The sequence below is a fragment of the Eucyclogobius newberryi genome, unplaced genomic scaffold (assembly GCF_026437365.1).
Source record: "Eucyclogobius newberryi isolate DKJ021-1_F unplaced genomic scaffold, fEucNew1.0.hap1 SCAF_16, whole genome shotgun sequence".
Taxonomy (NCBI): Eukaryota; Metazoa; Chordata; class Actinopteri; order Gobiiformes; family Gobiidae; genus Eucyclogobius; species Eucyclogobius newberryi.
Genome location: NW_027315790.1, coordinates 28,615,348 through 28,639,899, shown reverse-complemented (window position 1 = coordinate 28,639,899; position 24,552 = coordinate 28,615,348). Strand labels below are relative to the sequence as shown.

The 24,552-nt window shown below is 40.6% G+C and overlaps 1 protein-coding gene across 1 annotated transcript in view; it reads left to right on the top strand.

The window, feature by feature from the left end:
* Window positions 1-5,912, top strand: part of erf (Ets2 repressor factor) — a 65,455-nt gene extending 59,543 nt beyond the window's left edge. The window contains exons 5-6 of the mRNA XM_072448199.1: window positions 597-1,101; window positions 1,452-5,912. Coding sequence (XP_072304300.1) covers window positions 597-1,101; window positions 1,452-1,663 — 717 coding nt within the window. The 3' untranslated portion in view covers window positions 1,664-5,912. The remainder of the gene's footprint in view (window positions 1-596; window positions 1,102-1,451) is intronic.
* Window positions 5,913-24,552: the final 18,640 nt, after the last annotated feature.

The following is a 24,552-nucleotide window of genomic DNA, read 5'->3' as shown; positions in this document are numbered from 1 at the left end:
TTAACAGTTGGTCCACAGTTAAAACATTTTTGTGAAGTTCTTAATGTTACTTCCTGGTTGGACATGAGCAGCAAATATGATGAACGTAGAGGTACTTCCACAACTGTTACCGAGCAACCATACTGACAACAATGGCTAAAATACATAAAAATTACACAGAAGTTATGATTTGTCTATAAATGTGACCTAATAACAGCTTTATTTTGTTGAGTGCTCGCATAAACACTTGAATTGTGTCAGTTGTGTGCAAATTGCCTGTGTTTTCAATGACACGTCGCGCATTGATGACATCACAGAGGGACTCGTTTTCAGAACTCGGCTCTGCTTCCTGTAGTTTAAATGTTTCATTTTTCTTCAAAAACTACAACTTCGCGGATGTAAAACTATGATAAATATTTACCACGAGCTCTTTACCTCTAAACTCTGCCATCATGAGAAAAACAGGAGAACATTCATATGCTCTTTAACTCATAATGCACAAAAGGTTTATTAAGAATTATTCAGGTCTTTGATCATGCTTTATTAAGGCTAAGTTAAGTTATAGTTTTTACTGGTTTGGACTTGTTATATTAAAAAAGGTGTTTGTGTGACTTCAGGTGGAGCGCATCTCGGACGCCGAGTCGGACGAGGAGGTGGAGGTGACTGACATCAGCGAGGAGGAGGACGACGACATGAATCACCGCGACGACGAGGACGGCGACATCTTCACGCCTCTGTCCCGCCACCGCTTCCTCCATCACCACGGCAACGGGACCAGCAGCAGCAGCAGCAGCAGCAGCTTCCTCCTCAGCCACCACGGCAACGGGAACGTCTTCAGCAGGAGCCACGGGAGCTTCAGAAGCAGCACTCCTCCTCCTCCGCCGCCCTCCTCCTCCTCCCCCGCCAACGGGACGCCGGAAGAGGACGACGACGAGGATGTGTTCAAGACCCCCGCCACGCCGTCCGCCGTGACCACGCCTTTCCCGTTGCTCAGTCTGAAAGCGGAGCCAGGCCATGGCAACAGCGCCCCCATCAGCCCCGGAGGGACGCTCTGCATCCCGCTCAAACTGAGGTTCAAGCGGCGCTGGAGCGAAGACCAAAAGACGGAGGCAGACGGCCGAGGTGAGCGGGAGTGTGAGAATTATATACAACATAAAAATATATCTATACAACATAGAAAATGTATATACCAACATAAAAAAATATATATATATAACTATAAAAATATATATATCACCTAAAGAAATATATATATATATATATATATATATACACACACACACACACAATACACAATACAATTTTACCCATCGGAGGGTTCAACTATGGCGACCGAAGGCTTCTTGATAGAAACAATGCACAGATAAAGATTTGTATTGATGAAAATCAGAACTTATAGTTTTCATGAGGCGTTTCCTGTCAAATCTATTCAAAAGTAACACCTGCATCTCTTCTGTTTGCGCCCGCTTCAGATGGCGAGCACGACGGCGCGGCTGAGGACAAGAAAGTGCGCGCCGACGGTGAGGAGGCGATGGAGGAGGACCCCGCCGCCGCCGCACGAGGAGCGGTCATCCTGGGCGTGCCTTTCCCGCCGCCGCCGCCGCCTCCCCCGACCCAGCGCCGGGCCAGCTCAGAGCTCCAGAGGGCCACGGCGCAACTGTCCCTGGAAAACCCCACCTGCTGAGCCCCGGCGACGCATAGCAACAGGACGACCGCACAGACACGAAAGACACGCTGGCTTCTCGTTGGTGCCGACCGTAACCGAGATCGAGTTTTGGCCATTCACAGTCCCCAACTCTCGGCTTATAGCGTATTGTATTTTTGTACATTTAAATAGCGGCTTTTTAAACAGACTTCTAGCAGACCAAGCATCTTCTATTTTTACTTGTTGAGAGACATTTTTTAATCGTATTTTAATCCCAAAGTTTGTATCAAAAATGAGCCGCAATGTGGGCATTTTTAACGACCAAATTGCCACTGTATCCGCACATGTAAACGCCCCTTTTTGCTTTAAGATGCCACAGTATATACTCAGGCGGGGTTATTTTCCTCGGATCGGATTCGATTTGATTCGGTCTTTCAGAATCGTAAAGGGATTTATCGCCGTGCCAAAAACAAAGCAAAACACACAAATAATATTCAAAATTCCTCCTCTAAAGTGCTCAAAACCATCGACTGTGGGCTTAACAAAAAAACGCCCAAATAATTGACACTTTCACACCGCCCAGCCCGATATATTCGTACAAATATATTCTGCTTTATATTTTCAAAGCACAATCAGTGTATCTAATGTAAAAAAGGAACTGGCCCCTCACGACGGCCTCCGAAACGACCCTCTAACTGCTCATTTCAGTGTTAGCTTTAGCTTTAGCGTCGGCACTTCTCAGTATTCGACGCTCGGTAACCTTGGTAACGTCAACAAGCAGGTTCTCCCCGGTTCTCGTGATCCGCGAGAAGCCACAGAACGAGTGCCCGGCCGCGCCCGCGCCCGCTCCCGAGAAAACGCCGCAAAAGAACACGAGGAAACGAACTCTCCGAACACTAAAGAAGAAGAAGAGAAAAAGACGAGGACTTCTGGGATTCCCGCTGCTTTTGGGTCGGCCTGTGCCAGCGCCGCCTGCCAGCCCCGTGCCCGCCTCGTGCGCCTCACCATGTGCCCAGAATATGTTTTAACACGATCCACTGGCAGCGAGCGAGCATTGTTACTAAAATACCAGTCACTTTTGTGTGGAGGACTCGCCAATTGTTTTACCAGCGAGACGCCTCCTCGCTTTTTGCTTTTCCTCGTCGTTTAGTCGTCGAGGAAAGTGGCTTGAACGTGCGTTATTTGTGCAACTTCTCTGGCGGAGCGCGTCCCGTCGACGAGAGTCAGAGGTCGATGCGACAGAAATGCGTTAAAATGTGTCTTTGGACTCACCCGGGAGGTAAAATGAATCGCAAAAGCGCAGAAATGTCATTTTATACCTTTCATTTTTTTAGTTTTGATGTTCTCCTTTTGTAGCATTTTTAATTACCGGATTTTCCGGACTATAAGTCGCACCAGCCAAAAAATGCATAATAGAGAAGAAAAAAACATAGAAAAGTCTAGAGTATGAAATGAAAAGTGTGAAAATAACAAATAATATCACATATAAGTCGCTCCGGAGTATAAGTATATAAGTATAAATATAAGTATAAGTCGCACCCCGACCAAAACTATGAAAAAAGGTTCGACTTATAGTCCGGAAAATACGGTATAAACGGTATACTCTATATTCAAATTTAGCACCAAAAAATAAACAAAATTTATATATTTTATCCACTTGCACATATTTTTACGGTTAAATAAACGTGCGGCGTTGCCTTTTGAAACGCTCCCTTGCGGTTCCGCCCGCTCGCTTCATCCAGAGCCTTTCAGGAGCGGAGCGTGAAAAGCGGCGACGCCCTCCACCAGGAAAGTTGCACAGCGCACCTTTAAAGGAAGTGCCTCCCCGTCGTCACGCGCACAAACTCACCCAAACTCAAACACACGTATTTGTACAAACTTCGCCCTTGGAGACGATGGACTTTTTAAATGTTGCTTGTACAGAAAATAAGAGGTTTGGTTTGCGCTCGGCAGGAGGCTCGGCACGAGGAAGCAGCTACTTGCCAAAGCTGCTATTAGCCCTCGTTCGAACTGTCACAGGACGCAGCGAGGAGGAGCAGCGCCCAACGGAAGAAGACGCCGCTCATTCCCTTTTTGTTTTGCCTAGCGCCGCTAACGACGCTAACAACGCTAACGCCGCGCCTCGTATCCACGCGTCCTCGGAGTGTATTATTGTTTTTAAGGGCATTTTTACTTTCTTTCTTGTATGTATTTTAGCCGTTTATTTGTTTTTTTCGATCGATCTCGGGAACATTGTGAGGCGAATGTTGAGCATCAAGATTAACTCAGGCGAAACCTTTACTGAGAGCTTATTTTTATGATGTATTATTTTACTAAAGAGACATTTTCCCCCCGTTTTAGAACTTATATCTTTACAAATATATATATATATATAAATTGTGCCTTTTTAAACGCCAATGTTTCCTCTAGTTTCCCCCGCAAACGTCACACTACAGCCGCCATGCCTTTACGCGTTTTGTAATAGAAAACCTACAGAATTACACGCATATATATTTTATTCAAATATATATATTGATTTCAAATGTTATATTTCAATACGGATTTGATACGAGAAATCTGGAAGATGCTATTTTTCACGGTAAAGATGTGTAAATATTCTAACGGGCGTGTCCTCGGCAGCCTCAGCGTTTCACCCTGGCCTTCTTGTACTTTGTGTAGTATAAGTATATATATATATATATATATTCAGGGCAGCATCTACACAATCTCGGGTCAAAATTGTACTTTTTTCTTGTTGTATTCTTCTTCTTTCCCGGGGCAAAGCGGCCGGTGCCAGTTTTCGTTCTTAAAGACATTCGTTTGCATTCGCTTTGTCCCGCCTTTTTTTTTTAATTCTCGCCCGATTTGTAAAAGTATTCGCCGTGTTTTGACCCAGATTTGGAGGGATCCGGGCACAAAGTGATGTTTTACGAGTTTGAACGTAACGGCGTCGCGTATTTGGATGAACTATTAATGCTTAAATCCACCTGTAACATTTAAGTCGTTTATTCAAGGTGTTCCTGGGTCTGTTTTCACTTTCATTCTCCACTATTTTTCTCCGTGATTGGTCCAGGAAATGTCAGATGTTGAGATTCTCACTTCATCTTTTCCTGGACGAACTTAAAGCGTCGACGCTACAATATCGACGATTTTTTAAAACCAATTCTAACATTTCCTGTGCCATTTCTGACGTAACTTTGAGTCATAAAACATTCGCACTCTGTAACAATCGTTCAATTACTTAAATGAATTGGAAATTACCGTATTTTCCGGACTATAAGTCGGAAAAATCCATAATAGAGAAGAAAAAAAAAACATAAGTTGCACTGGAGTATGAAATGCAGTTGCAAGTGTGAAAATAACAAATCATATCACATAGAAGTTGCTCCGGAGTATAAGTATGTAAGTATAAATATAAGTATAAGTATTAGTCGCACCCTGGCCAAAACTATGAAAAAAAGGTGTGACTTATAGTCCGGAAAATACGGTATGTCAATGACTCAGAGCTAAAATGAAAACAGAATCATTCATGAACCGTAACTATTTTTGTCCAAACTAGATGAGTTAAGACATTTTTTTAAATATCTTTAATTTAACAAGCAAACGGGAGTAATTAATAAAGCAGTTTTGTGTTGTAGCCTCGATTTTCTGTCCGTTTGTGTATTTTTCCTTCTTAAAAACAAGTCAAAACATCGACCGGAGCAAACAGACTTTTAAAACATTTCAATTTTAACACAAAAATAATACAAATTTGAAGAGGATTGACTGATAATAATAATAATCTGAATTATTATCCCGCGTTTGTCTAAACACAACTGCCATTGCACGTTTCTGCACCGCCTTCTCTCTGAAACGACCACCTTTAATTAACGCCGCATTAAACTGAACAAACGGTCGTCTAAAAGTAGAAATACACATGATAAAAGTGTCCTGAGTGTCACGTTGTCCCGGCCGGTCCCTCCACGTCCCGCTTCTGTGTACTTATTACCGATACTGTTGTAATTATTATCGTATTAAACTTCGGGATCGCTTCGCACGCCCGTGCGCGTTTTTCCTCCTCTCAATTTTGCACTCGTCTTCATCGCTTCATTTGTGTATTTTTTTCCCCCACGCGGCGATTCGTCGTCGTGGAAATGAGGAGGCTCACGTTCAATAGACGCGAGAACGACCGTGTTTTTGTCATGTTTTTTTGGTATTGTGTACATATATTATTTTCATTATTCTTTTGTGTTGGAGGATTGTGTAAGAAAAGCCTTGTACTGTTGATATGGATTGTGTTTTTTTTTTAATTGTCGCTCTCTCTTTGGGGCGATCCTCCGCGGGACGTCCTGTACTTCTGTTTCTCTCTGTTCATCTGAATTTGTAATTACGCAATAATCAGGGTTCATTAAAAAGGTAAACGTTTCCTGTGAGTGGTGTGGCTTTATTTTGAAGGGGGGGAGGGGCTTTGAGTGGTTCTTCTTAAACTATATCATTTGTAGATCATCGTTTTGCGTTTGGTTAATTGGAAACCGCAATATTGATACTAAACGGCTTGATAATAATGATACATCACCGCGACGAGCAGCGGATTGTCATTTTATGTGTTTTTGATTTAGAAAAGTGACTAAATAACCTTTAAAAACCCTTCATACATCACTTTTTTTATAGTATTCTTTATTTAACATACAAAACGCTAAATTCAAATACCATATTGTCCGGAGTATAAGTCGCACCAGCCAAAAAATGCATAATAGAGGAGAAAAAAAACATTTATAAGTTGCACTGGAGTATGAAATGCAGTTGCAAGCATGAAAATAACAAATAATATCACATACAAGTATATAAGTATAAATATAAGTGTAAGTCGCACCCCGGCCAAAACTATGAAAAAAGGTGCGACTTATTGTCTGGAAAATACGGTATGTCCTTTTAAAAAAAAACTTCACACGTCACTTTTTTAAATAGCATTCTTTATTAAATATACAAAACGCTAAATTCAAATGGAACAGATTTTAAAATGCTAAATTAATGTTTTGTGGTTGTGGTGAAAAAGGGACATTTACAAAACGCTCATCTCTGAACTTAAGACTCATTCAGGCTGAATTACTTGCTAATAAATGAACTACAGAGCAGTGGGCGGGGATGGGGGGTAGGTGGAAACGGGAATTTTCTGCGCACTCGAGCCTCTCACGCAGGACGACACTGAGATTCCTCAAACACACATGAAGTAATGAAAATAATTATGTCACGAGGTCAAAAGCGCTTTAAAGTCGCACATTACGTGTCTATTTAAGGGCGTTTGTTTGAACAGACTTTGAGCTTAAACAGAAGGTTAGAGGTCAGGACTCGGAAGACTGTCGTTCCAAAGTCCAGAGCATCTTCCGGACGCTCCGGTTTCTCCTCGGGACGGACCCGGCCTTCTGAACACCGACCTAACGCTGCAAAAACTGACCTGAACGTGCTTTAAAGTTAAATCACTAACATTCTGAGTCAAATGCAGGATGTCATTTTAATAGTGTTTATTTACCTCCGTTTAAAAGGTTTTTGTACTGAATTGTGCTAAAAGGCTCTTATCAACTTGAAAATAAGCATCTGTTTGTAACTGCTATGTCCATATCTAATAAATAGATAAATAAATACATAAATGGACACGTATAATCACACATTTGAGTTAAAGTTCAGTCAAACTACTACAACTACAAATCATGTGTAGGGTTCAGCTTCCTGTTTGATATTTTGAGGACTTTTGCCCGTTCATACGAGATCATATTCCCAGTTTAATCGTTAATCGTCTTCCTTTCATTGCTCTGGAACCCGTGCATGAATGCTTAATGTCGCACCGGACTTTGCTCGTCGAAAGTGCGCGTCGTAAACCTCGTTCGGAAAGTACTCCGTTGCCTCATTAATGAATCAATCATTCTCTCTTGCGCAGTATAATGAACGAGCAGACTTAAAATGGAGAATACAGTGATTCGCTGAGCTGGGAATCGAACCGGCAACCGTCTGGCAGAGCAATCATCCATGAATTGTATTAAAACAGTGAATTATAAGCACATCTGGACATGTTTTTTTGAGGTTATAATGTTTGCAACACACTTTCCCCTGTAACATGTCATCTCTCTCTTCTTTTTATTGGCAGATTATAATGATAAATACATGAAACAAACAAGTTGAACCGCTCTATGAACCGTTCCGGGCTGTGGCGCCCCCTACTGCAGCTCCAGCCGTCACGTTGCCAGCGCGGTTCTCGTCACGTGTTGTTGTTTTTTACATTTTATAACGCGACTTTTGAGTTATACGTCTATGATAGTTGTATTTCTAAACGCTGTATTTAAGCCAGATAAATGTTAAACGTGTCGGATGATTCCAGGAGACATGAATACAGCTCTGGAGAAAAGGTAAACTGCAACTTATTTCGTTTTTTATAGTTTTTTTTTTTTATATTTTTATTGTTTATTGTCTTCTGTGGAAATGCTCCGGTACTTATTTTATCTGTTGAATTTGATTTATAATATTTAAGTTGGGCCTACTTTCCTTTGAACGTCACACATCAGTAGAATTTTCAGTTTAAGTGCGTATGATTTTCTCATTTTGACTTTATTTGGTGTATTCATACTTGTTGTGAATATAAATGGTAGTTCTACACCAAACAAGTAAGTATTTGTGGAGAAAAAGTGGAAAAATCTGTAGAAAATGACAGGAAGTGACATCACACGAGGATAGGCGTTCCAGACAAAAAGGTGTTTGCATAATTTACACAAAATAAACTACTTTTTGGACCCTCTAAATATAATTAAACAGATAAAGTCGCTCTCATTCATTTTCATTCGTCAAAAAAAAAAAAAAGTGACATCAGAGGAGTTTTTCACCAGTGTTTTTTTTTTTGGTAGTTTCCTAGTATAACGTCGTCAATTACAAACAGGAAGTGAAATTATAAACCTAAAAAATTTGCTTGTCTGGGATCACATTGCTATCTTTTTAGCAAAATTTTAAATATATAAAACTTACCTGCTTTTTAAATGAGTCGTCCAACCTGCACTTTAAGCTAGCGTTAGCCTAATGTTAAACCAAGCGAGATTTAAGATGCTAATGACTAAACTCTCCTTCAATCATGACTATTCTGACCCTTTAGGGTGATAAATATGTTAACCAGTAATGGCTCAGCTGTTTATCAGTTTATTCCATGATTTTTGTGTACATGTTTTATTTTTTTAAACAATATTTTGGCTAATAACTTAAGTTAGCTAACGTTATCACTGGACGTTTAGCACACCGGCAACAAACATGGCGGATTTCCATGGTAACGGTCGTTATTTGACGTTCCTTTCCAAGCCTTACTACTTTATATGTTACATTTAAGCAGTTAAAGTAAGTAAACTGTAAAAAAAAAAAAAAAGACTATTGTGAAAGTTGTAGCCTAAAGTAGCCGTTGAAATTGTAGTAAACGTGTTTTCTCAGGTTTGTTACGGGATGTTTGTGCAATTAAAAGGCGTGTTTGAAACTTCTTCTGTTGTAAAAAGTTCAGTAGTCTGTACAGTAAGTAAAACAATGTCTTAGTTTAGTTTTTAATCATTAATGTTTTCATATACAAACAGGCATTGTACGTGTGAAAACAACCGATATTTGTATTTGTGATTAAAAGAAAAGAGAAAAAGGATAAGGCTCTGTATTTAATTTTGTTGGCATATTAGATAAACTTGATCTTACTGAATCTTAGCATAAAAGTTCTAATTCCGACTCACTTTTTGGAGGTAAAACATAGATAAATCAGGCTTGGAATTAGATATCAACAAATCAATCTGTAAAATCCGCCTTCTTGTTACGTACAAGATTGGACAGTCTGGTGTAGGTTCTTTAAAGTATGATCTTTATTGAAGAAAACAACCTATAACGTTGATTAAATGAAATAATTAAACATCTTTAGGTTAAAATATGACAATTTAGTGAAAGCTCAGAGATCAGGGCTGACAAAAAAACAACCGTAATAATGTAAACGTAAAGTCATGTCTCTCCTTAACACATAAAGTTACAGTATTTTCACTTGAAGACCACATTTCTCCCTCTGTCGTTGTGAAGTTCTGATCAATCATTGAGAAAAGGCCAAAATGATCAAAGTAAGTGCTGAAAGTGAAAGCGTTTGAACTGGAGGAGGCCACATGTTCCGGGAGCTTCTGTAACAAAGCTCTTTCACATCTTTGTGTCTTGTCCTTTTCTTCTCTTCAGTGTCCCGTCCCTCTCTTCAGTGTCCCGTCCCTCTCTTCAGTGTCCCGTCCCTCTCTTCAGTGTCCCGTCCCGGTCCGTCCCTCCAGACCCCCCCCTGCTGCCGGGGGTTCGGGACGGTCCCTGAGCCGCCTGATTGACGGCCCGTTTGGCGTCCTGCCGAGCGGCGTTTGTGTGGCTGTCTATGGGACGGGGTCAGAGGTCACGAGCCGGACAGAAAACAGACCCCAGCGCCGGGCTAATTACCATGCATTGTCCCCCGGGGCCGCCGACGGGACCGCGCCTCTCCTTTCACCGGGACCCCTGCCCTGAACGAGGACGCGAGGTGGGACGAGTTTACGAGCGGTTGGTCCACAGCAGCAGCAGTCGTTTACTACACCACATGTTTATTTCTTTTAAATAGTTGCACTGCACGTCACTTCTCTGGTGGAGGCTCCTTTAGATGTTTTATTATAACCTTTATTTACACCGCAAGCGCTCATTTGCAAGAGCGCCCTGTTAACACAGCATAAAACAAGTTAAAGAAAAGGATAAATGCAGATGCAATGATACAGTCAATTAAACAATTCATAAAATCTAGAAAAAACATGCATTTTCCCCCAAATAAATCCTTTTTCATCAAAATAAAATACCATCGACCACTTAATGCACTTTTTTAACCTAAACAGTGTTAAACTAACACCCTACTGCCAATTTTTACCCAATTTTGTGTGTGTGAGCGTGTTTTTGCTGGATTTGGGCGGGTCATTTCAGTGCTTTGAATTCATAAAATGGCATAAAACTATTGAAATGAAAAAGTAGTGTGTTAAGTGGTTGATAGTGTTTTATTTGGATGAAAAAGGATTTAATACTGGTAAAAATTATATTGAGTGAAGCTGAAGATTCTGGAATGAATCTACTCTACATTTTTTACATACCACTAGTACTTTCCAGTATCAGTAAATAGTTGTTTTATGTCAAATTAAATGTAAATAGTTGTTTTTGAGTCAGTTTTTGTGCAGAAACGTGGAGATATTTCACTGTTTTTATAGCTTTTTAGTCGACTCCAGCCCTGGTCCATAGAAATGTTCCACAGTCTGGCATTAAACATGACCATCTCACATTTATCAAACAATAAAGTTCCTGTCTTGACCCAGTCTCAACAAGGCATTTAAACATTCCAAACTCAGTCCGGCCCAATAAAAGGCGAGGTTCTCCCAACATTATTTCAAAAAGAAAAAGTTCTGAATAACGACAGAAAGGTTTTTAAGATTCTTCACATTCAAAAAAATCTGAATTTTCGCCCCCGATATTTCATGGGCCGGCCTCAGGGACGACTTTTGTGACTGTAGATGTTCATGAGTTGATGTGAAACCTTTCTAACCACTGCTCTAGTATTTGTTCTTTAACTTTGCTGTATCTACAATTAATACATCAGGAGTTTTGGGAGTAGTAATAGTAGTAATAGAAGTAGTATTAGTAGTAGAGTAAAATTCATAATGTCATTTGATTTTATTTCAGTTAGCATAATAATCTATCAATATCCATCAAAGAATACTACTTTGTCTGTTATTTCTTAGCTTCTTTTCTAACTGTATCTGTGTTGATTTTTTTAAAGGAAGAAAACAAGGCATGAGTCTGCACAAAAGAGGAGAGAGTGCCATCTGCTGGATACAGTGAGCAATTACAACAACGCATCCTCATTTTGCAGTGAATAAAAGTTGTGCTGTTTAGTGTGTGATTAGTGTGTGATTATTGTTTCTTGACTCATATTATCATTATATTATTATCTTGACTCATGCAAAAGTCATTATAAATCAAGTCAACAATAATGCAAACTATAGATAATGCAACAATAAATATACATACATAAACACCAACATATTTAATGCAAACTTACAGTATTATTAGTTAAGTTAACTTAACTAATTATTAAGTTTTTTTAATATTTTTTTTTCCATTGTGTTGGGAAGAATTATGTTTTATTAATTTATTTAACATTTATCTAGGTAGATTGATTGAGAGCCAATTTTTATATACACTTACAATTAGGTCAAAAAGCAGAGCATACAATACAATATAGACTTTAAATCGTTTACAGACAATTGCTCCTACTATTTCAAGCATTTGATCATATTATGACATCAATAGTTCATTCCATTATTTATTTCATTGTTGGAGCGTAACTACATTCAGCACTTGTGTAAAGTATTGTCTTTGGAAGAGTGCGACGCTGGAGACACAGAGCAAGGGCGTTTGTGAGCGGGTCAAGCGCAGTGCAGACCCTGCGGCTGTTCAGAGCCTGTAATGCATTTAGCGTAAAGTGACTTGAGATTAGCCTCTGCTCTGCTCTTAGAACGTGCTCTGGAGGCGCTAATGCCGCTGGATTAATGGCCCCTTCGGCTTCAGATACAGCCAAAGAACACCTGCCGTTCTGAGCTGCCAGGGGGCGCCGACGAGTGACCACGCCTGACCACGCCTGACCACCCCGTACTTTATTCTAGTCCTTTTTTCTTTTTTTTTCCTGACCCTTTCGCCATAGGCCCGGCTAGTTCTGGCTGCCGTAAAAGTGTAGACCTTTTGCTTCTTTTTCCGTTTACCGTATTTTCTGGACTATAAGTCGCACCGGAGTATAAGTCACACCAGCCAAAAAACATATATAAGTCGAAATGCGGTTGCAAGTGTGAAAATAACAAATAATATCACATATAAGTCGGGTATAAGTATGGGTCGCACCCCGGACAAAACTATGAAAAAAGGTGCGACTTATAGTCCGGAAAATACGGTATTCTCAGTGGGATTTAGCAGAGAGAGTTAAAATACATTCAAATAAAAAAGGTGTGAGAGTGAGTTACAGAGGGGCAATCGCCGGCAGCATGTTAAGGTCAAGTGTTTTGTGAAGCGTTCATGTTTGTGGTGTTATTTCACGTTATCGGAGACAAAAAGGTGCACTTTTATAAACACATAGACGTCTCCAGAGGAAGTATTTACATGGTACATAAAGGTCTGAACATGCTGCTGGTCCGTCTATATCTGTCTGTATCTCGCTCTCCGCTTAATTATTATTGATTTATTTTAACCAGACTCGGCTAATTCCCCGCCAGGAGCGAACGGAGCAGGAAGTAGAGCTCCGCGTTTTTAAGGAAACTGGAACTATCCCATTGTTTAAAGCTGCATTACCCAACGACACGTCTCATGTCGGGTTGTAAGAAGTATCAAAAAATCACCGATACTGAACTAGATACTGTGAACGAGTATAGATACTGAACCAAATCACAATAGGACACAAGTCGATCTTTCCTGAATATTTTTAATGAACTAGTATGAGATGGTGGCAAGGAAAGTGCTCTTCTTTTGTGCTGAAAATGACTGAAAATAATCTACCGTATTTTCCGGACTATAAGTTGCACTTTTTGTCTTTGGACGGTCCAAAGACATGCATGTGTTAGGTAAGATTGGTGACTCTAAATTGGCCCTAGTGAATGAATGTGAGCGTGAACTGTCTGTAATGTCTATGTCTCTGTGTTGGCCCTGTGACGAGTTGGCCACTGTCCAGGATGTACCCCGCCTAAGGCCCGAAGTCACTGGGATAGGCTCCAGTCACCCGCGACCCCGAAAGGGAACAAGCGGTAGAAAATGGATGGATGGATGGATGGATGGAAGTTGCACTTTTTTTCATAGATTTGGCCGGAGTGCGACTTATACTTATATTTATACTTATACTTATACTCCGGAGCGACTTATATGTGATATTATTTGTTATTTTCACACTTGCAACCGCATTTCATACTCCAGTGCGACTTATATATGTTTTTTTCTTCTATATTATACATTTTTTGGCTAGTGCAACTTATACTTATATACTTATACTCCGGTGCGACTTATATGTGATAGTATTTGTTATTTTCACACTTGCAAACACATTTCATACTCCAGTGCAACTTATATATGTTTTTTTCTTCTATTATGCATTTTTTGGCTGGTGCGACTTATACTTTGGTGCGACTTATAGTCCAGAAAATACGGTAGTTTAAAACGTTAGTATCGCGACAACACTATTTAGTTTCACCCCTGTATTGTAACTATATTAACTGTATTGTAACTGTATTGTAACTATATAAACTGTATTGTAACTATATTAACTGTATTGTAACTGTATTGTAACTATATTAACTGTATTGTAACTGCAGTTCTCGACTAAATCAGAACCTATCTTTATTGTATCTAATTGAGTATTCGCAATATGTTAATAGGTTTTATAGGTTTTGTGAGAGCTACTTTAACAGAGACTTTGATGTCGACTTCTTCCTCTTTCTCGGTTTGACAGTCAGGCTGCTCAGCTTTAAGAAAATCTCTCACAGTTACAGTCATGTGTGATAAACTCGATCGTGCCTTTCGTTTACGTTCCGTGACAGTGCGAGAGGCTGTTTTTGGGGCGCTCACGTACATTTACTGCGCCTCTTCGCTTCACCTCATTTTACCTTCTAATTTATGGCCGTCGTTGACTGAAATTGAAAATTGCAGAGACGTTCCCACGGCCTGACTTTTGCCGTTATTAAATCCCGCCTTGTTTAAACCCCAAAGTGACGAGAAATGCACGGGATTCTGCTGCGACCGCACGATGTTGGAATGATTGCAACGTGGCGGTTCATTTCTGCATCAATATTGTTGAGATAAATGAATATAAGTCGGTGTTATCACTAATAAATGAATATACCTTTTGCTTATAATAAAAAAAAATATTCTCATGCCGTAATGTATTTATCCAATGTGTCAAAATAAAAAATAAATCAAGGCTAATTTAGATTGAATAAGGAAAATCATGTATAATATCTATTTCTTCAACATTTTTCTTTCTTTTAAAAATAACACATTTCTGTCAGATGGAGGACCGTAGTGTTATATGTTTAGTTTGTTGCAACATTGACACGTGTGCAGCCCTTTCTTCTGCCAGTTCAGCAGTTTTACACCTCGTAAATACTCCTGGATATTTAGTCTTTTTTCAAGTATTTTTTCAGTCTTTTTTAGTCTTTTTTCAATTTTTTTCCTTTTAAAAACAGCACATTTCTGTCAGATAGAGTTATATATTTCGTTTGTTGCATCACTGACACCTGTGCAGCACTCAGTTTTACACCTTCTCTCGTAAATACTCCTGGATATTTAATACAAATCATGTATGAATTCAGTCTTTTTTTTTTTCAACATTTTCCATTTAAAAAAACAGCACATTTCTGTCAGATGGAGGACTTTAATGTTATATATTTAGTTTGTTGCGACACTGATACGTGTGCAGCCCTTTCTTCTATTAATTTAGCAGTTTTACACCTCTCGTAAATACTCCTGGATATTTAATAAAAATCATGTATAAAATCACTATTTTTCAGTATTTTTTTCAACATTTTTCTTTTTAAAAACAGCACATTTCTGTCAGATAGAGTTATATATTTAGTTTTTTGCGACATTGACACCTGTGCAGCACTCAGTTTTACACCTTCTCTCGTAAATATTCTAGCTATTTAATTAAAAAAAAGTGCAAGGTGAACTACAACCAAAAAAACTGCAACACTTGTCATTCTATCAAAGCTCAGTGTTTCTCCCTGATGTACTCCACCGTTTTTTTGCATAATCCGTTTCACGTTACAAATGCTGCTGCTTCACACACCCTTTTCTCCCCTCACACCTCCACCGTCTCCACAGAAAACCTCACTTCGTACACTGTCTGGTCCCGTCTCTCTCTCTCTCTCTCGTCTCTCTTTGTCTTATGAAACTGCCTCTGCGCTCGCCCTACATTCTACATCTGTGAGCGTGTTCTGAATGAGCGAGACTGCGGCGCTCACTATGAGGGGCGCGGGGTTCGTCTGCAGCCCACGCGCCGCTCGCTCTCAGACGCCGATGACTCAGAGAAGGGCTGGATGCGAGAAGCCGCCGGTCCACGCTCAAACTCCAACGCGCTCAAACATATGAAAAATACGCTCAAACGCACTCAAACACACGAAAAACACGCTCAAACGCACGAAAAACTCGCTCAAACGCGCTCAAACACACGAAAAACACGCTCAAACGCGCTCAAACACACGAAAAACACGCTCAAACACACAAAAAAACACGCTCAAATACACGAAAAACACGCTCAAACACACGAAAAACACGCTCAAACACACGAAAAACACGCTCAAACACGCTCAATCACACGAAAACACGTTCAAACACACTTAAACACGCTCAAACAAGCTCAAACGTGCTCAAACACACTCAAACACACTCAAACGCGCTCAATCACACGAAAAACACGCTCAAACACACGAAAAACACGCTCAAACACACAAAAAAACACGCTCAAATACACGAAAAACGCGCTCAATCACACGAAAAACACGCTCAAACACACTTAAACACACGAAAAACACGTTCAAACACACTTAAACACGCTCAAACAAGCTCAAACGTGCTCAAACACACTCAAACGTGCTCAAACACGCTCAAACACGCTCAATCACACGAAAACACGTTCAAACACACTTAAACACGCTCAAACAAGCTCAAACGTGCTCAAACACACTCAAACACACTCAAACGCGCTCAATCACACGAAAAACACGCTCAAACACACGAAAAACACGCTCAAACACATTTAAACACGCTCAAACACACGAAAAACACGCTCAAACACACTCAAACGCGCTCAATCACACGAAAAACACGCTCAAACACACTTAAACACACGAAAAACACGTTCAAACACACTTAAACACGCTCAAACGTGCTCAAACACACTCAAACACACTCAAACGCGCTCAATCACACGAAAAACACGCTCAAACACACGAAAAACACGCTCAAACACATTTAAACACGCTCAAACACACGAAAAACACGCTCAAACACACTCAAACGCGCTCAATCACACGAAAAACACGCTCAAACACACGAAAAACACGCTCAAACACATTTAAACACGCTCAAACACACGAAAAACACGCTCAAACACACTCAAACGCGCTCAATCACACGAAAAACACGCTCAAACACACTTAAACACACGAAAAACACGTTCAAACACACTTAAACACGCTCAAACAAGCTCAAACGCGCTCAATCACACGAAAAACACGTTCAAACACACGAAAAACACGCTCAAACACACTTAAACACACGAAAAACACGTTCAAACACACGAAAAACACGCTCAAACATTTAGGTGAAGCCAAGAGAGCTGGACCTTAGAGCTGAACATTAGAGCTGGACCTTAGAGCTGAACATTAGAGCTGGACCTTAGAGCTGAACATTAGAGCTGGACCTTAGAGCTGAACATTAGAGCTGGACCTTAGAGCTGGACCTTAGAGCTGGACCTTAGAGCTGAACATTAGAGCTGGACCTTAGAGCTGAACATTAGAGCTGGACCTTAGAGCTGAACATTAGAGCTGGACCTTAGAGCTGAACATTAGAGCTGAACATTAGAGCTGAACATTAGAGCTGGACCTTAGAGCTGAACATTAGAGCTGGACCTTAGAGCTGAACATTAGAGCTGAACATTAGAGCTGGACCTTAGAGCTGAACATTAGAGCTGGACCTTAGAGCTGAACATTAGAGCTGGACCTTAGAGCTGGACCTTAGAGCTGAACATTAGAGCTGAACATTAGAGCTGAACATTAGAGCTGGACCTTAGAGCTGAACATTAGAGCTGAACATTAGAGCTGAACATTAGAGCTGGACCTTAGAGCTGAACATTAGAGCTGGACCTTAGAGCTGAACATTAGAGCTGGACCTTAGAGCTGAACATTAGAGCTGGACCTTAGAGCTGAACATTAGAGCTGGACCTTAGAGCTGAACATTAGAGCTGGACCTTAGAGCTGAACATTAGAGCTGGACCTTAGAGCTGAACATTAGAGCTGGACCTTAGAGCTGAACATTAGAGCTGGACCTTAGAGCTGAACATTAGAGCTGAACATTAGAGCTGGACCTTAGAGCTGGACCTTAGAGCTGGACCTTAGAGCTGGACCTTAGAGCTGGACCTTAGAGCTGAACATTAGAGCTGGACCTTAGAGCTGAACATTAGAGCTGGACCTTAGAGCTGAACATTAGAGCTGGACCTTAGAGCTGAACATTAGAGCTGGACCTTAGAGCTGGACCTTAGAGCTGGACCTTAGAGCTGAACATTAGAGCTGGACCTTAGAGCTGGACCTTAGAGCTGGACCTTAGAGCTGGACCTTAGAGCTGAACATTAGAGCTGGACCTTAGAGCTGAACATTAGAGCTGGACCTTAGAGCTGAACATTAGAGCTGGACCTTAGAGCTGGACCTTAGAGCTGAACATTAGAGCTGGACCTTAGAGCTGAACATTAGAGCTGGACCTTAGAGCTGAACATTAGAGCTGGACCTTAGAGCTGAACATTAGAGCTGGACCTTAGAGCTGAACATTAGAGCTGGACCTTAGAGCTGAACATTAGAGCTGGACCTTAGAGCTGAACATTAGAGCTGAACATTAGAGCTGGACCTTAGAGCTGGACCTTAGAGCTGGACCTTAGAGCTGAACATTAGAGCTGGACCTTAGAGCTGAACATTAGAGCTGGACCTTAGAGCTGAACATTAGAGCTGGACCTTAGAGCTGAACATTAGAGCTGAACATTAGAGCTGGACCTTAGAGCTGAACATTAGAGCTGGACCTTAGAGCTGAACATTAGAGCTGGACCTTAGAGCTGAACATTAGAGCTGGACCTTAGAGCTGAACATTAGAGCTGGACCTTAGAGCTGAACATTAGAGCTGGACCTTAGAGCTGGACCTTAGAGCTGAACATTAGAGCTGAACATTAGAGCTGAACATTAGAGCTGGACCTTAGAGCTGAACATTAGAGCTGAACATTAGAGCTGAACATTAGAGCTGGACCTTAGAGCTGAACATTAGAGCTGGACCTTAGAGCTGAACATTAGAGCTGGACCTTAGAGCTGAACATTAGAGCTGGACCTTAGAGCTGAACATTAGAGCTGGACCTTAGAGCTGAACATTAGAGCTGGACCTTAGAGCTGGACCTTAGAGCTGGACCTTAGAGCTGAACATTAGAGCTGGACCTTAGAGCTGAACATTAGAGCTGAACATTAGAGCTGAACCTTAGAGCTGAACATTAGAGCTGAACATTAGAGCTGAACATTAGAGCTGGACCTTAGAGCTGAACATTAGAGCTGAACATTAGAGCTGAACCTTAGAGCTGAACATTAGAGCTGAACATTAGAGCTGAACATTAGAGCTGAACATTAGAGCTGAACCTTAGAGCTGAACATTAGAGCTGAACATTAGAGCTGAACCTTAGAGCTGAACATTAGAGCTGAACATTAGAGCTGGACCTTAGAGCTGAACATTAGAGCTGAACATTAGAGCTGAACATTAGAGCTGGACCTTAGAGCTGAACATTAGAGCTGAACATTAGAGCTGAACATTAGAGCTGAACATTAGAGCTGAACATTAGAGCTGAACCTTAGAGCTGAACATTAGAGCTGGACCTTAGAGCTGAACATTAGAGCTGGACCTCAGAGCTGGACCTTAGAGCTGGACCTCAGAGCTGAACATTAGAGCTGAACATTAGAGCTGAACATTAGAGCTGAACATTAGAGCTGAACATTAGAGCTGAACATTAGAGCTGAACCTTAGAGCTGAACATTAGAGCTGGACCTTAGAGCTGAACATTAGAGCTGGACCTTAGAGCTGAACATTAGAGCTGGACCTTAGAGCTGAACATTAGAGCTGAACATTAGAGCTGAACATTAGAGCTGAACATTAGAGCTGGACCTTAGAGCTGAACATTAGAGCTGAACATTAGAGCTGAGCCTTAGAGCTGAACATTAGAGCTGAACATTAGAGCTGGACCTTAGAGCTGAACATTAGAGCTGAACCTTAGAGCTGAACATTAGAGCTGGACCTTAGAGCTGAACATTAGAGCTGAGCCTTAGAGCTGAACATTAGAGCTGGACCTTAGAGCTGAACATTAGAGCTGGACCTTAGAGCTGAACATTAGAGCTGGACCTTAGAGCTGAACATTAGAGCTGGACCTTAGAGCTGAACATTAGAGCTGGACCTTAGAGCTGAACATTAGAGCTGAACATTAGAGCTGGACCTTAGAGCTGGACCTTAGAGCTGGACCTTAGAGCTGGACCTTAGAGCTGGACCTTAGAGCTGAACATTAGAGCTGGACCTTAGAGCTGAACATTAGAGCTGGACCTTAGAGCTGAACATTAGAGCTGGACCTTAGAGCTGAACATTAGAGCTGGACCTTAGAGCTGGACCTTAGAGCTGGACCTTAGAGCTGAACATTAGAGCTGGACCTTAGAGCTGGACCTTAGAGCTGGACCTTAGAGCTGGACCTTAGAGCTGAACATTAGAGCTGGACCTTAGAGCTGAACATTAGAGCTGGACCTTAGAGCTGAACATTAGAGCTGGACCTTAGAGCTGGACCTTAGAGCTGAACATTAGAGCTGGACCTTAGAGCTGAACATTAGAGCTGGACCTTAGAGCTGAACATTAGAGCTGGACCTTAGAGCTGAACATTAGAGCTGGACCTTAGAGCTGAACATTAGAGCTGGACCTTAGAGCTGAACATTAGAGCTGGACCTTAGAGCTGAACATTAGAGCTGAACATTAGAGCTGGACCTTAGAGCTGGACCTTAGAGCTGGACCTTAGAGCTGAACATTAGAGCTGGACCTTAGAGCTGAACATTAGAGCTGGACCTTAGAGCTGAACATTAGAGCTGGACCTTAGAGCTGAACATTAGAGCTGAACATTAGAGCTGGACCTTAGAGCTGAACATTAGAGCTGGACCTTAGAGCTGAACATTAGAGCTGGACCTTAGAGCTGAACATTAGAGCTGGACCTTAGAGCTGAACATTAGAGCTGGACCTTAGAGCTGAACATTAGAGCTGGACCTTAGAGCTGGACCTTAGAGCTGAACATTAGAGCTGAACATTAGAGCTGAACATTAGAGCTGGACCTTAGAGCTGAACATTAGAGCTGAACATTAGAGCTGAACATTAGAGCTGGACCTTAGAGCTGAACATTAGAGCTGGACCTTAGAGCTGAACATTAGAGCTGGACCTTAGAGCTGAACATTAGAGCTGGACCTTAGAGCTGAACATTAGAGCTGGACCTTAGAGCTGAACATTAGAGCTGGACCTTAGAGCTGGACCTTAGAGCTGGACCTTAGAGCTGAACATTAGAGCTGGACCTTAGAGCTGAACATTAGAGCTGAACATTAGAGCTGAACCTTAGAGCTGAACATTAGAGCTGAACATTAGAGCTGAACATTAGAGCTGGACCTTAGAGCTGAACATTAGAGCTGAACATTAGAGCTGAACCTTAGAGCTGAACATTAGAGCTGAACATTAGAGCTGAACATTAGAGCTGAACATTAGAGCTGAACCTTAGAGCTGAACATTAGAGCTGAACATTAGAGCTGAACCTTAGAGCTGAACATTAGAGCTGAACATTAGAGCTGGACCTTAGAGCTGAACATTAGAGCTGAACATTAGAGCTGAACATTAGAGCTGGACCTTAGAGCTGAACATTAGAGCTGAACATTAGAGCTGAACATTAGAGCTGAACATTAGAGCTGAACATTAGAGCTGAACCTTAGAGCTGAACATTAGAGCTGGACCTTAGAGCTGAACATTAGAGCTGGACCTCAGAGCTGGACCTTAGAGCTGGACCTCAGAGCTGAACATTAGAGCTGAACATTAGAGCTGAACATTAGAGCTGAACATTAGAGCTGAACATTAGAGCTGAACATTAGAGCTGAACCTTAGAGCTGAACATTAGAGCTGGACCTTAGAGCTGAACATTAGAGCTGGACCTTAGAGCTGAACATTAGAGCTGGACCTTAGAGCTGAACATTAGAGCTGAACATTAGAGCTGAACATTAGAGCTGAACATTAGAGCTGGACCTTAGAGCTGAACATTAGAGCTGAACATTAGAGCTGAGCCTTAGAGCTGAACATTAGAGCTGAACATTAGAGCTGGACCTTAGAGCTGAACATTAGAGCTGAACCTTAGAGCTGAACATTAGAGCTGGACCTTAGAGCTGAACATTAGAGCTGAGCCTTAGAGCTGAACATTAGAGCTGAACCTTAGAGCTGAACATTAGAGCTGGACCTTAGAGCTGGACCTTAGAGCTGGACCTTAGAGCTGAACATTAGAGCTGGACCTTAGAGCTGAACATTAGAGCTGAACATTAGAGCTGAACCTTAGAGCTGAACATTAGAGCTGGACCTTAGAGCTGAACATTAGAGCTGGACCTCAGAGCTGGACCTTAGAGCTGGATGATAAAGTTCAGAAGTTTTAACACTGCTCATGTAGAATACACATATATAATGTCACATAGAAGTGAGAGAAACGTTTTCTGGATGAACCGTTTTCTACATTTAAGAGGAAAACACTTTATTATTTCTAATGACAATCTGTCTTTAATATTATTCATCTTGTACGTGTTTGATGAAGAGAGTTAACATCAGATGTGAGTGACTGAAATGTATCTTCAGATTGATTTGTCTTTATTTATTACACTTTGTATTAACGACACTTTTAATAGCCTTAAGAAAGCATGAACAAAGACTTAATTCATAATGAACAAGGTTTAATAACAGGTTAATTGACACCCAAACACCAACTCCTACTGTAATCCCTTAATTAAATAGTGTCCAAATCTGAATTATGCTTAATAAACTATTGGTTCATTATGAATTAAGTCTCTCTTCATGCTTTATTAAGGTTAATAAAGGTGTTGTTAATATTAAGCGGTGAATATTTTCAAATATCTACAATATCTACAAGACTGAGCACTCGTCCTCTTTAACCTCTAAGAGAAAATCAATAAAGATGATTTGATTTTCTATCGTTCTTAAACGCGACGGAACAAACTATCGATCTCGAGCGACTAAAGATCAGGACGCGGCGGGAAAAGGGCCGTAACTGCGTCTCATCCGCACGACAATCAGCCGCTGTGACCGGAGGGTGATGTAACGATGATTGGTTGCCATGGCAGCTGTCAGTGGGTGGTGGTGTTTTTTTTTTTCCTTCTTCTTCTTTTTTTCAAATTCTACAACAAGTGAGACGGACGGAGCGACGAGACCCAGACCGCCGGGACGTGACCGCTCGCAGTAACGCCACCGGGGCCACGTGGGGACAGAAACGTACCTGTTAGAATTAGGCAGGAAACAATACAACAACAACAACAACAACAACAACAACAAAGCACGACCGGAGAGAACAGACAAGGGTAAAAGATAAAGATGTCCGAGGAAAATGAAGGCGTGTGTTAAAGTACACGTAAACAATTTGATGCAAAGTCAAATGTGATCAATTTGTAGTCATTTGTTTTATGTTTTATGTTTATGTCTTTGGAAAGCGATAGTAATCATTGTTACCCCCCAATTGTTTTCCTTTTCCCCCCTTTTTTCCAACTTTTTTTTTTAATTTTCCCCAATTTTTTTTTATTTTTTTCTCAATTTTTTTCAATTTTTTTTTCATTTCCCCACAGTTTTTTTCTAATTATTTTTTCTCATTTCCCCAATATTTTTTTCCTTTTTTCCCTTCCCCCATGTTTTTCTTTTTTCATTTTTTCCCCAATTCTCCCCATATTTTTTTTTTCATTTCCCCCATTTTTTTCTTCTTTTTTTTAAAAATTTCCCCCCAATTTTTTTTTAAATTCAACAACAAATAAACTGAATGAAAGAAGAAAACAAGACCAAGAGAGAAAGACAACATCAAATAAAAAACAAATAATAAAGTCTTTTCAGTGTATCACGGTAAATATTGTACTATATCGAGATGTAGAGTAAAATATCGTAACAAGAGATTTGGATATTGTTATACACTTGACTGGTAGTGGAAGGTCGTGTAAGGTCAGACTCAGAATCAGAAAAAGGTTTATTGTCAGTGAATAAAAACTGAAAAAATCTAACAAAGATTCACAAACTTTCTGCAGTAAAAAGGTGCAACATGAAACAACTAAACTATAATAGCAAAATACAGAAACAGCGTAATAATAAGTCATGAGTAAAAAATTGGGTGAGTTAAATTAGATAAAATTAAATGACAAATTTATATTATTTGGAGGTATTTTTAATTGGGCAATACTGACTGGAAAATTCTGAAAATTTCCATACTGTACTATAAGTCATAGTTTTTCATAGTTTGGCTGGTGTGCGACTTATACTCCGGCGCTATAGTTATGTTATGTTATTGTGCGTCATGTAGCTGATTCACCATGTTCTCTCATCTGTTATTATTTTAAACTGCATTTCAAGAGGAAATGTCTGTTTTTGGTCTTGGATTTTATTAAATACATTTCCCCCAAAAATGCGACTTATACTAAAGTGCGACTTATATATGTTTTTTTCTTCTCTATTGTGTATTTTTTTTTCACTGGTGCGACTTATACTCCAAAAAATACGGTTATTGTAGTACTAGTTGTTGTTTTTTGACTCACCTGTTGATTGTTTCTTTTTCAAAACACTTTTTTTGTCAAATCTTTCTTGCTTTTTAGTCGCCAACTTACTTATTCGGCCACAGCAGAAATGAGAAGTGACTTTTAGAAGTGAATTGTGACTTTATATTCCTTCATATTCCTTCATATTCCTGTATTTAGTTGCAGACTCTAGAGTCCAGTCATAAGAAGTCGTTTACTCGCTCTTCTCTTCTGTCGTCCTGTGGGTGCAGTTTGGGTCATTGCTGCGACGCTCCATTATCCTTTATAATCATCTTCAATCGTGTTTCATCTATCAGACGA